The sequence below is a fragment of the Petromyzon marinus genome, chromosome 82, assembly GCF_048934315.1.
Source record: "Petromyzon marinus isolate PM22_M1 ecotype Great Lakes invasive population chromosome 82, UKy_Petmar_22M1.pri1.0, whole genome shotgun sequence".
Classification (NCBI taxonomy): Eukaryota; Metazoa; Chordata; class Hyperoartia; order Petromyzontiformes; family Petromyzontidae; genus Petromyzon; species Petromyzon marinus.
Window position 1 is genome coordinate 4,467,026 of NC_133747.1, and position 13,370 is coordinate 4,480,395.

At 54.2% G+C, this 13,370-nt stretch overlaps 1 protein-coding gene across 1 annotated transcript in view; it reads right to left on the minus strand.

Annotated features, from left to right (window-relative positions):
- Positions 1–1,319: 1,319 nt before the first annotated feature.
- LIPE (lipase E, hormone sensitive type) overlaps positions 1,320–13,370 on the minus strand; it is a 112,045-nt gene continuing 99,994 nt past the window's right edge. The window contains exon 16 of the mRNA XM_076057480.1: positions 1,320–4,595. Within this exon, the coding sequence (XP_075913595.1) occupies positions 4,207–4,595 (389 nt within the window). The 3' untranslated portion in view covers positions 1,320–4,206. The remainder of the gene's footprint in view (positions 4,596–13,370) is intronic.

A 13,370-nucleotide genomic window follows, 5' to 3' on the forward strand; every position in this document is an offset into this window, starting at 1 on the left:
AGCCGTCTCAGGTGTGGACCAATCAAATTCAAGGACAGTGCCAATATTATTATTGTCAGAGTTGTCTCTTTTGTTTGCATTTTGGCTGCTTGTGTTGTGGTTATTGCAAACACGATGCCTTGAATAAAGGTGTCAGTTTTTTGTGCCAGTTAAAAGGGTAAAACCTATTACTATATCTTGTTACTGGCAAAGGAGGTCTCATAATGTAAATGCTCAATCCCGAGCCCTCAATAACTCTGATGGTGGCGCTGTTTTTGAGTTGTACGCCTTTTGGCGTCTTCTGGTTCAACACCAGTGGAGAGACTAAAGGGCTCTAAGAAAAGCCGTCTCAGGTGTGGACCAATCAAATTCAAGGACAGTGCCAATATTATTATTATCAGAGTTGTCTCTTTTTGTTTGCATTTTGACTGTTTGTGTTGTGGTTATTGCAAACACGATGTTGCCTTGAATAAAGGTGTCAGTTGTTGTGCCAGTTAAAAGGGTAAAAACCTATTCCTATATCTTGTTACTGGCAAAGGTCGTCTCATAATGTAAATGCTCGCCCCGAGCCCTCAATACTCACTGATAGTGGCGCTGTTTTTGAGTTGTGTGACGCCTTTTGGCGTCTTCTGGTCCAACACCAGTGGAGGGACTAAAGGGCTCTAAGAAAAGCCGTCTCAGGTGTGGACCAATCAAATTGAAGGACGGTGCCAATATTATTATTATCAGAGTTGTCTCTTTTTGTTTGCATTTTGACTGTTTGTGTTGTGGTTATTGCAAACACGATGTTGCCTTGAATAAAGGTGTCAGTTGTTTGTGCCAGTTAAAAGGGCAAAAACCTATTCCTATATCTTGTTACTGGCAAAGGAGGTCTCATAATGTAAATGCTCAATCCCGAGCCCTCAATAACTCTGATGGTGCGATGTTTTTGAGTTGTACGCCTTTTGGCGTCTTCTGGTCCAACACCAGTGGAGACTTAATGGCTCTAAGAAAAGCCGTCTCGGGTGTGGACCAATCAAATTCAAGGACAGTGCCAATATTATTATCATCAGAGTTGTCTATTTTTGTTTGCATTTTGACTGCTTGTGTTGTGGTTATTGCAAACACGATGTTGCCTTGAATTAAGGTGTCAGTTTTTGTGTGCCAGTTAAAAGGGCAAAAACCTATTTCTATAAGCACATTTAAGTTTACTAGGCCAAAGTAACGGACGGCTCGCCTGTAAACGCGAACAAACGATGACCAAACGCTGCGCACGATCTGTGAGCAAACCTGGGACCGGTCGGTAACAATAAAATTGAGGTGCAGGAGGAGGAGGGGGAAGAGAGACTCAGGACACGAAGTGAGATTGTGCGTGAATCATTAATCACCTGATTACAACGTCAAATAACAACACGTCTGTGTGGGTGGGTGAGTGAGTGGGTGGGTTGGTGGGTGAGTGGGTGGGTGGGTGAGTTGGTGGGTGAGTGAGTGGGTTGGTGGGTGAGTGAGTGGGTGGGTGAGTGGGTGAATGAGTGGGTTGGTGGGTGAGTAAGTGGGGGAGTGGGTGGGGGAGTGGGTGGGTGAGTGAGTGAGTGGGTGAGTGGGTGAGTGGGTGAGTGAGTGGGTGAGTGGGTGAGTGGGTGAGTGAGTGGGTGGGTGAGTGAGTGAGTGGGTGAGTGAGTGTGTGAGTGAGTTTTTAGGCACTTGCCCCAACAGGCTGTGTGGCCTACACGGGGGAGCTTTGCCCTGTGTGCGAGTGATTAAAGAGCTTAATCACAATTACAAATTAGCATCACTGATTACAATCAACACTGCATCAAAATCATTGCAATCATCATCAGTAACTAGTATTGGATTATAGCACCATCACCACCACCATTACCACCATCACCACCACCACCATCAGCGGCGGCGGCGGCGGTGATGGTTGTACCAGGCTGGGTGCAACACGCTCACATTAGCATAAACACGCCCACCACATTATCATAAACACGCCCACCACATTAGCATAACCACGACACACATTAGCATAAACACGCCGACAAACATTAGCGTAAACACGCCCACCACATTATCATAAACACCGCCCCGTCACACCTGCATAACCACGCCCACGAACGCGCGCGCATTTGCATAGCCACGCCCACACTTGCATAGCCACGCCCACATTTGCATAGCCACGCCCACAACAGTGGACTTCTCGCTGATAAGATCCTCATGAACATTAAAGTTATCCCCGTTTGTAATAATGTCAACCTTTATTAACATCAAACCGTGACGGGTCCCATTGACGTATTTCCAAATTAGAATGTGACCCTATTTAATGTTAACGTGATCGCAGGCCCACACGCTGATGGGATGAGTAGACACGAGATGCCCAATGATCTTGGCTTTAAACCACCACCACCACCACCACCACCACACCCCTACTATATAAAAAGGTACACGTTGGTACAGTCCCAATAGCACCAGACATCCCTGAATCTCACAATCACTTGGTAGAGTCCACTTATTAAAAAAAACACCCCTACAACAAAATGTAGTTGGTATAGCCCAGCCGGGGTCATTACTATTCAGTTGGTAGAGTCCACTTATATAAAAACACCCCTACAACAAAATGTAGTTGGTATAGCCAAGCGGGGTCATTACTATTCAGTTGGTAGAGTCCACTTATATAAAAACACCACTACAACAAAATGTAGTTGGTATAGCCCAGCCAGGGTCATTACTATTCAGTTGGTAGAGTCCACTTATAAAAACACCCCTACAACAAAATGTAGTTGGTATATCCCAGCCGGGGTCATTACTATTTAGTTGGTAGAGTCCACTTATAAAAACACCTCTACAACAAAATGTAGTTGGTATAGCCCAGCCGGGGTCATTACTATTCAGTTGGTTGAGTCCACTTATATAAAAACACCCCTACAATAAAATGTAGTTGGTATAGCCCAGCACGGACGTTAACATGCAACTTGGTAGGGTCCAATTTTGATGTTATTTGATATAGTCCACCCACTCTCAGTGCCACGAAATTTGGGATAGTCCAACCATCAGTCAACCACTTTGATAAAAAAAAAATCATAACTTTGGTATTGCACAAACAAGACACCCCCCTCCCCCTGTAACGTCATGGTATAGTCCACTTATAAACACACAAACATCCCCACCATGATTAAGTCACATTTGGTATAGCCCAGTGATTAATAATGTGCTTTTAATACAGTAATGGCTCAGATTAGTCCAAGACTAAACACCCCCATGGTTCAATTGCTATTGGTATAGTCCACGTCAAGGCTAAACACCCCCACAGTTCACTTGGTAGTGGTATAGTCCACCTCAGACTAAACACCCCCCACAGTTCACTTGGTAGTGGTATAGTCCACGTGACACTAAACACCCCCACAGTTCACTTGGTAGTGGTATAGTCTACGTGAGACTAAACACCCCCACAGTTCACCTGGTAGTGGTATAGTCCACGTGACACTAAACACCCCCACAGTTCACTTGGTAGTGGTATAGTCCACGTGGGACTAAACACCCCCCACAGTTCACTTGGTAGTGGTATAGTCCAGGTGAGACTAAACACCCCCCACAGTTCACTTGGTAGTGGTATAGTCCAGGTGAGACTAAACAACCCCACAGTTCACTTGGTAGTGGTATAGTCCACCTCAGACTAAACAACCCCCTCATCGTTACCACACAGTTGGTAGAGTCCACTATAGACCACCCTGTGTGTAATACTTATTGGTACATTCCAATAAAGCGCCCCCATGCTTAGCTTTGATTTGGTAGAGTCCACCCAGCTACCTATAAATGTCTCTCTCTGTGTCTCTGTCTGTCCCTCTCTGTCTCTCTCCCTCTGTCTCTCTCCCTCTGTCTCTCTGTCTCTCTGTCTCTCTCTCTGTCTCTCTCTCTCTGTGTCTCTCTCTGTGTCTCTCTCTCTGTCTCTCTCTCTGTGTCTCTCTGTGTGTGTCTCTCTCTCTCTGTGTCTCTCTCTGTGTCTCTCTCTCTCTCTGTGTCTCTCTCTCTGTGTGTCTCTCTCTCTCTCTGTGTCTCTCTCTCTCTCTGTGTCTCTCTCTCTGTGTCTCTCTCTCTGTGTCTCTCTCTCTGTGTCTCTCTCTCTGTGTCTCTCTCTCTGTATCTCTGTATCTCTGTGTCTCTCTCTGTGTCTCTCTCTCTGTGTCTCTCTCTCTCTCTCTCTCTGTGTCTCTCTCTGTGTCTCTCTCTCTGTGTCTCCGTCCGTCTGTCTCAGAGCGCTGACGTGCTGTTGCTGTTGTTGTGGTGGTGGTGGATGGGAGCCATGAATCTCCCCAAATCTGTCTCCTCCTCCTCCTGCTCATTGCCCTCCCCAAACTCGTCACGCTCAATCTCGCCAAAATCCACCACCGCCTCTTCATCGTCCTCGTCATCATCGTCCTCCTCCTCCTCATCATCGTCATCATCCTCCTCCTCCTCCTCTTCGTCCACCTCGTCCAGGAGATGAGCGGTGAGGGGAAGAGCACCAGGGGTGGTGGTGGCGGTGGTGGCGGTGGTGGAGGCGGTGGTGGCGGTGGAGGTGGATCCACCACCGCCACCACCTCCACCGCGTCCTCTTAAGAGACCACCAAACATCCCAAGTAGGCCCGGACGATGCGAAGCTGGGGAGAGAGAGAGACACGTGGAGAGTTAGAGAGAGACACGGGGAGATAGAGAGAGAGACGGGGAGAGAGAGACACGTGGAGAGAGAGAGACACGGGGAGAGAGAGACACGTGGAGAGAGAGAGACACGGGGAGAGAGAGACATGGGGAGACACGGGGAGAGAGAGATACGTGGAGAGAGAGAGACACGGGGAGAGATAGACACGGGGAGACACGGGGAGAGAGAGACACGGGGAGAGAGAGAGACACGTGGAGAGAGAGCGACACGGGGAGAGAGAGACACGGGGAGAGAGAGAGACACGGGGAGAGAGAGAGACACGGGGAGAGAGAGAGACACGGGGAGAGAGAGAGACACGGGGAGAGAGAGAGACACGGGGAGAGAGAGAGACACGGGGAGAGAGAGAGACACGGGGAGAGAGAGAGACACGGGGAGAGAGAGAGACACGGGGAGAGAGAGAGACACGGGGAGAAAGAGAGACACGGGGAGAGAGAGACACGTGGAGAGAGAGAGAGAGACACGTGGAGAGAGAGATAGACACAGGGAGACACGGGGAGAGAGAGACACGGGGAGAGAGAGACGGGGAGAGAGAGACACGGGGAGACACGGGGAGAGAGAGACACGTGGAGAGAGAGAGACACGTGGAGAGAGAGAGAGAGACGTGGAGAGAGAGAGACACGGGGAGAGAGAGACACGTGGAGAGAGAGAGACACGGGGAGAGAGAGACATGGGGAGACACGGGGAGAGAGAGATACGTGGAGAGAGAGAGACACGGGGAGAGAGAGATAGACACGGGGAGACACGGGGAGAGAGACACGGGGAGAGAGAGAGACACGTGGAGAGAGAGCGACACGGGGAGAGAGAGACACGGGGAGAGAGACACGGGGAGACACGGGGAGAGAGAGAGACACGGGGAGAGAGAGAGACACGGGGAGAGAGAGAGACACGGGGAGAGAGAGACACGGGGAGACAGAGATACGTGGAGAGAGAGAGACACGTGGAGAGAGAGACACGGGGAGACACGGGGAGAGAGAGACACGGGGAGAGAGAGAGACACGGGGAGAGAGACACGGAGAGAGAGAGAGACACGGGGAGAGAGAGAGACACGGGGGGAGAGAGAGACACGGGGAGAGAGAGAGACACGGGGAGAGAGAGAGACACGGGGAGAGAGAGAGAGAGACACGTGGAGAGAGAGAGAGACACGGGGAGAGAGAGAGACACGGGGAGACACGGGGAGAGAGAGACGGTGAGAGAGAGACACGGGGAGAGAGAGACACGGGGAGAGAGAGAGACACGTGGAGAGAGAGACACGGGGAGACACGGGGAGAGACACGTGGAGAGAGAGAGACACGGGGAGAGAGACACGGGGATAGAGACACGGGGAGAGAGAGACACGGGGAGAGAGAGACACGGGGAGAGAGAGACACGGGGAGAGAGAGAGACGCGGGGAGAGAGAGACACGGGGAGAAAGACAGACACGGGGAGAGAGAGAGACACGGGGAGAGAGAGAGACACGGGGAGAGAGAGAGACACGGGGAGAGAGACACGGGGAGAGAGAGACACGGGGAGAGAGAGACACGGGGAGAGAGAGACACGGGGAGAGAGAGACACGGGGAGAGAGAGAGACACGGGGAGAGAGAGACACGGGGAGAAAGAGAGACACGGGGAGAGAGAGAGACACGGGGAGAGAGAGAGACACGTGGAGAGAGACACGGGGAGAGAGAGAGACACGGGGAGAGAGAGAGACACGTGGAGAGAGAGACACGGGGATAGAGACACGGGGAGAGAGAGAGACACGTGGAGAGAGAGAGACACGGGGAGAGAGAGAGACACGTGGAGAGAGAGACACGGGGATAGAGAGACACGGGGATAGAGACACGGGGAGAGAGAGATACGTGGGGAGAGAGACACGGGGAGAGAGAGACACGGGGAGAGAGAGAGACACGGGGAGAGAGAGACACGGGGGGAGAGAGAGACACGGGGAGAGAGAGAGACACGGGGAGAGAGAGAGACACGGGGAGAGAGAGAGAGACACGGGGAGAGAGAGAGACACGGGGAGAGAGAGAGACACGGGGAGAGAGAGACACGGGGAGAGAGAGACACGGGGAGAGAGAGACACGGGCAGAGAGAGAGACACGGGGAGAGAGAGACACGGGGAGAAAGAGAGACACGGGGAGAGAGAGAGACACGGGGAGAGAGACAGACACGGGGAGAGAGAGAGACACGGGGAGAGAGAGACACGTGGACAGAGAGAGACACGGGGAGAAAGAGACACGGGGAGAGAGAGACACGGGGAGAGAGAGACACACGGGGAGAGAGAGACACGGGGAGACACGGGGAGAGAGAGAGACACGGGGAGAGAGAGACACGGGGAGAGAGAGAGACACGGGGAGAGAGAGAGACACGGGGAGAGAGAGAGACACGGGGAGAGAGAGAGACACGGGGAGAGAGAGACACGGGGAGAGAGAGACACGGGGAGAGAGAGACACGGGGAGAGAGAGACACGGGGAGAGAGAGAGACACGTGGAGAGAGAGAGACACGTGGAGAGAGAGAGACACGTGGAGAGAGAGAGAGACACGTGGAGAGAGAGAGAGACACGTGGAGAGAGAGAGAGACACGGGGAGAGAGAGAGACACGGGGAGAGAGAGACACGGGGAGAGAGAGACTCGGGGAGAGAGAGACACGGGGAGAGAGAGACACGTGGAGAGAGAGAGAGACACGTGGAGAGAGAGAGAGACACGTGGAGAGAGAGAGAGACACGGGGAGACACGGGGAGAGAGAGACACGTGGAGAGAGAGAGACACGTGGAGAGAGAGAGACATGGGGAGAGAGAGAGAGACACACGGGGAGAGAGAGACACGGGGAGAGAGAGAGAGACACGGGGAGAGAGAGACACGGGGGGAGAGAGAGACACATGGAGAGAGAGACACACGGGGAGAGAGAGAGACGGGGAGAGAGAGACGGGGAGAGAGAGACACGGGGAGACACGGGGAGAGAGAGAGAGACACGGGGAGAGAGAGAGACACGCGTGGAGAGAGAGACACGTGGAGATAGAGACACACGGGGAGAGAGAGACACATGGAGAGAGAGACACACGGGGAGAGAGAGACACGGGGAGAGAGAGACGGGGAGAGAGAGACACGGGGAGACACGGGGAGAGAGAGAGAGACACAGGGAGAGAGAGAGACACGGGAGAGAGAGACACGGGGAGAGAGAGAGACACGGGGAGAGAGAGAGACACGGGGAGACACGGGGAGAGAGAGACGGTGAGAGAGAGACACCGAGAGACACGGGGAGAGAGAGAGAGACACGGGGAGAGAGAGACACGGGGAGAGAGAGACACGGGGAGAGAGAGAGACACGGGGAGAGAGAGAGACACGGGGAGAGAGAGAGACACGGGGAGAGAGACACGGGGAGAGAGAGATAGACACGGGGGGACACGGGGAGAGAGAGACACGGGGAGAGAGAGAAACGGGGAGAGAGAGACACGGGGAGAGAGACACGGGGAGAGAGGGAGACACGTGGAGAGAGAGAGACACGGGGAGAGAGAGAGACACGTGGAGAGAGAGACACGTGGAGAGAGAGACACACGGGGAGAGAGAGACACGTGGAGAGAGAGACACACGGGGAGAGAGAGACACGGGGAGACACGGGGAGAGAGAGAGAGACACGGGGAGAGAGAGAGACACGTGGAGAGAGAGAGACACGGGGAGAGAGCGAGACACGGGGAGAGAGAGAGACACGGGGAGAGAGAGAGACACGGGGAGAGAGAGAGACACGGGGAGAGAGAGAGACACGGGGAGACACGGGGAGAGAGAGACGGTGAGAGAGAGACACCGAGAGACACGGGGAGAGAGAGAGAGACACGGGGAGAGAGAGACACGGGGAGAGAGAGACACGGGGAGAGAGAGAGACACGGAGAGAGAGAGAGACACGGGGAGAGAGAGAGACACGGGGAGAGAGACACGGGGAGAGAGAGATAGACACGGGGGGACACGGGGAGAGAGAGACACGGGGAGAGAGAGAAACGGGGAGAGAGAGACACGGGGAGAGAGACACGGGGAGAGAGGGAGACACGTGGAGAGAGAGAGACACGGGGAGAGAGAGAGACACGTGGAGAGAGAGACACGTGGAGAGAGAGACACACGGGGAGAGAGAGACACGTGGAGAGAGAGACACACGGGGAGAGAGAGACACGGGGAGACACGGGGAGAGAGAGAGAGACACGGGGAGAGAGAGAGACACGTGGAGAGAGAGAGACACGGGGAGAGAGCGAGACACGGGGAGAGAGAGAGACCCGGGGAGAGAGAGAGACACGGGGAGACACGGGGAGAGAGAGACGGTGAGAGAGAGACACCGAGAGACACGGGGAGAGAGAGAGACACGGGGAGAGAGAGACACGGGGAGAGAGAGACACGGGGAGAGAGAGAGACACGGGGAGAGAGAGAGACACGGGGAGACACGGGGAGAGAGAGAGACACGTGGAGAGAGAGAGACACGGGGAGAGAGAGAGACACGGGGAGAGAGAGAGACACGGGGAGACACGGGGAGAGAGAGACGGTGAGAGAGAGACACGGGGAGAGAGAGAGACACGGGGAGAGAGAGAGACATGGGGAGAGAGAGAGACACAGGGAGAGAGAGAGACACGGGGAGAGAGAGAGACACGGTGAGAGAGAGAGACACGGGGAGAGAGAGAGACACGGGGAGAGAGAGACGGGGAGAGAGAGACACGGGGAGAGAGAGACGGGGAGAGAGAGACACGAGGAGACACGGGGAGAGAGAGACACGGGGAGAGAGAGAGACACGGGGAGAGAGAGACACGGGGAGAGAAAGACACGGGGAGAGAGAGAGACGGGGAGAGAGAGACACGGGGAGAGAGAGACACGGGGAGACACGGGGAGAGAGAGACACGGGGAGAGAGAGACACGGGGAAAGAGAGACACGGGGAGAGAGAGACACGGGGAGAGAGAGAGACACACGGAGAGAGAGACACGGGGAGAGAGAGAGACACGGGGAGAGAGAGACACGGGGAGAGAGAGACACGGGGAGAGAGAGAGACACGGGGAGAGAGACACGGGGAGAGAGAGACACGGGGAGAGAGAGAGACACGGGGAGAGAGAGAGACACGGGGAGAGAGAGAGACACGGGGAGAGAGAGAGACACAGGGAGAGAGAGAGACACGGGGAGAGAGAGAGACACGGTGAGAGAGAGAGACACGGGGAGCGAGAGAGACACGGGGAGAGAGAGACGGGGAGAGAGAGACACGGGGAGAGAGAGACGGGGAGAGAGAGACACGAGGAGACACGGGGAGAGAGAGACACGGGGAGAGAGAGAGACACGGGGAGAGAGAGACACGGGGAGAGAGAGACACGGGGAGAGAAAGACACGGGGAGAGAGAGAGACGGGGAGAGAGAGACACGGGGAGAGAGAGACACGGGGAGACACGGGGAGAGAGAGACACGGGGAGAGAGAGACACGGGGAAAGAGAGACACGGGGAGAGAGAGACACGGGGAGAGAGAGAGACACACGGAGAGAGAGACACGGGGAGAGAGAGACAAGGGGAGAGAGAGACACGGGGAGAGAGAGACACGGGGAGAGAGAGAGACACGGGGAGAGAGAGACACGGGGAGAGAGACACGGGGAGAGAGAGACAGGGTGAGTATTCTCCCTGTCCATCTCTCAGGAGAGGCAAATAAGGAAAGAGCTTCACAGCTCATCAGATTTATCCTCCCGACAAGCCTCCTCATTGGACGTAAGCAGAGATCTGATGGCCTTGCCAGACATCGTGAAGGTGGTAGTGGTGATGGTGGTGGTAGTGGTGATGGTGGTGGTAGTGGTGATGGTGGTAGTGGTGATGGTGGTGGTAGTGGTGATGGTGGTAGTAGTGGTGATGGTGGTAGTAGTGGTGATGGTGGTAGTAGTGGTGATGGTGGTAGTGGTGATGGTGGTAGTGGTGATGGTGGTGGTGAGTGGTGGTGAGAAGTGATGGTGGTAGTGGTGATGGTGGTAGTGGTGATGGTGGTAGTGGTGAGTGGTGGTAGTAGTGGTGATGGTGGTGGTAGTGGTGAGTGGTGGTAGTGGTGATGGTGGTGGTAGTGGTGATGGTGGTAGTGGTGATGGTGGTGGTAGTGGTGATGGTGGTAGTGGTGATGGTGGTGGTAGTGGTGATGGTAGTGGTGATGGTGGTAGTGGTGATGGTGGTGGTGATGGTGGTGGTAGTGGTGATGGTGGTAGTGGTGATGGTGGTGGTAGTGGTGATGGTGGTAGTGGTGATGGTGGTGGTAGTGGTGATGGTGGTGGTGATGGTGGTGGTAGTGGTGATGGTAGTAGTGGTGATGGTGGTGGTAGTGGTGATGGTGGTAGTGGTGGTGAGTGGTGGTCAGTAGTGGTGAGTGGTGAGTAGTGGTAGTAGTGGTGAGTGGTGGTGAGTAGTGGTGAGTGGTGAGTAGTGGTAGTAGTGGTGAGTGGTGGTGAGAAGTGGTGAGTAGTGGTAGTAGTGGTGATGGTGGTAGTAGTGGTGATGGTGGTGGTGATGGTGGTGGTAGTGGTGATGGTGGTAGTGGTGATGGTGGTGGTAGTGGTGATGGTGGTAGTAGTGGTGATGGTGGTAGTAGTGGTGATGGTGGTAGTGGTGATGGTGGTGGTGAGTGGTGGTGAGAAGTGATGGTGGTAGTGGTGATGGTGGTAGTGGTGATGGTGGTAGTGGTGAGTGGTGGTAGTAGTGGTGATGGTGGTGGTAGTGGTGAGTGGTGGTAGTGGTGATGGTGGTGGTAGTGGTGATGGTGGTAGTGGTGATGGTGGTGGTAGTGGTGATGGTAGTGGTGATGGTGGTAGTGGTGATGGTGGTAGTGGTGATGGTGGTGGTAGTGGTGATGGTGGTAGTGGTGATGGTGGTGGTGATGGTGGTGGTAGTGGTGATGGTGGTAGTGGTGATGGTGGTGGTAGTGGTGATGGTGGTAGTGGTGATGGTGGTGGTAGTGGTGATGGTGGTGGTGATGGTGGTGGTAGTGGTGATGGTAGTAGTGGTGATGGTGGTGGTAGTGGTGATGGTGGTAGTGGTGGTGAGTGGTGGTCAGTAGTGGTGAGTGGTGAGTAGTGGTAGTAGTGGTGAGTGGTGGTGAGTAGTGGTGAGTGGTGAGTAGTGGTAGTAGTGGTGAGTGGTGGTGAGAAGTGGTGAGTAGTGGTAGTAGTGGTGATGGTGGTAGTAGTGGTGATGGTGGTGGTGATGGTGGTGGTAGTGGTGATGGTGGTAGTGGTGATGGTGGTGGTAGTGGTGATGGTGGTAGTAGTGGTGATGGTGGTAGTGGTGATGGTGGTGGTAGTGGTGATGGTGGTAGTAGTGGTGATGGTGGTAGTAGTGGTGATGGTGGTAGTGGTGATGGTGGTAGTGGTGATGGTGGTAGTGGTGATGGTGGTGGTAGTGGTGATGGTGGTGGTAGTGGTGATGGTGGTGGTGGTGATGGTGGTAGTGGTGATGGTGTTGGTAGTGGTGATGGTGGTGGTGATGGTGGTGGTGGTAGTGGTGATGGTGGTGGTAGTGGTGATGGTGGTAGTAGTGGTAGTAGTGGTGATGGTGGTGGTAGTGGTGATGGTGGTGGTAGTAGTGATGGTGTTGGTAGTGGTGATGGTGGTGGTAGTGGTGATGGTGGTGGTAGTGGTGATGGTGGTGGTGATGGTGGTGGTAGTGGTGATGGTGGTGGTAGTGGTGATGGTGGTGGTAGTGGTGATGGTGGTAGTGGTGATGGTGGTGGTAGTGGTGATGGTGGTAGTGGTGATGGTGGTGGTAGTGGTGATGGTGGTGGTAGTGGTGATGGTGGTGGTAGTGGTGATGGTGGTAGTGGTGATGGTGGTAGTGGTGATGGTGGTAGTGGTGATGGTGGTAGTGGTGATGGTGGTAGTAGTGATGGTGGTAGTGGTGATGGTGGTGATGGTGGTGGTAGTGGTGATGGTGTTAGTGGTGATGGTGGTGGTAGTGGTGATGGTGGTAGTGGTGATGGTGGTGGTAGTGGTGATGGTGGTGGTAGTGGTGATGGTGGTGGTAGTGGTGATGGTGGTAGTAGTGGTAGTGGTGGTAGTGGTGATGGTGGTGGTAGTGGTGATGGTGTTGGTAGTAGTGATGGTGGTGGTGATGGTGGTAGTAGTGGTGATGGTGGTAGTAGTGGTAGTAGTGGTGAGTGGTGGTGAGTAGTGGTGATGGTGGTAGTAGTGGTGAGTGGTGGTGAGTGGTGAGTAGTGGTGAGTGGTGGTGAGTAGTGGTAGTAGTGGTGATGGTGGGAGAAGTGGTGAGTAGTGGTAGTAGTGGTGATGGTGGTAGTAGTGGTGAGTAGTGGTGAGTAGTGGTGAGTGGTGAGTAGTGGTAGTAGTGGTAGTGGTGGTGAGTGGTGGTGAGGAGTGGTGAGTAGTGGTAGTAGTGGTGAGTGGTGGTGAGTAGTGGTAGTAGTGGTGAGTGGTGGTGAGTGGTGAGTAGTGGTAGTAGTGGTGATGGTGGTAGTAGTGGTGAGTGGTGGTGAGTGGTGAGTAGTGGTGAGTAGTGGTGAGTAGTGGTAGTAGTGGTGAGTGGTGGTGAGTAGTGGTAGTAGTGGTGAGTGGTGGTGAGTGGTGGTAGTAGTGGTGATGGTGCTTGTGGTGATGGTGGTAGTAGTGATGAGTGGTGGTGAGTAGTGGTGAGTGGTGAGTAGTGGTAGTAGTGGTAGTAGTGGTGAGTGGTGGTGAGTGGTGGTGAGAAGTGGTGAGTAGTGGTAGTAGTGGTGATGGTGGTGAGTAGTGGTAGTAGT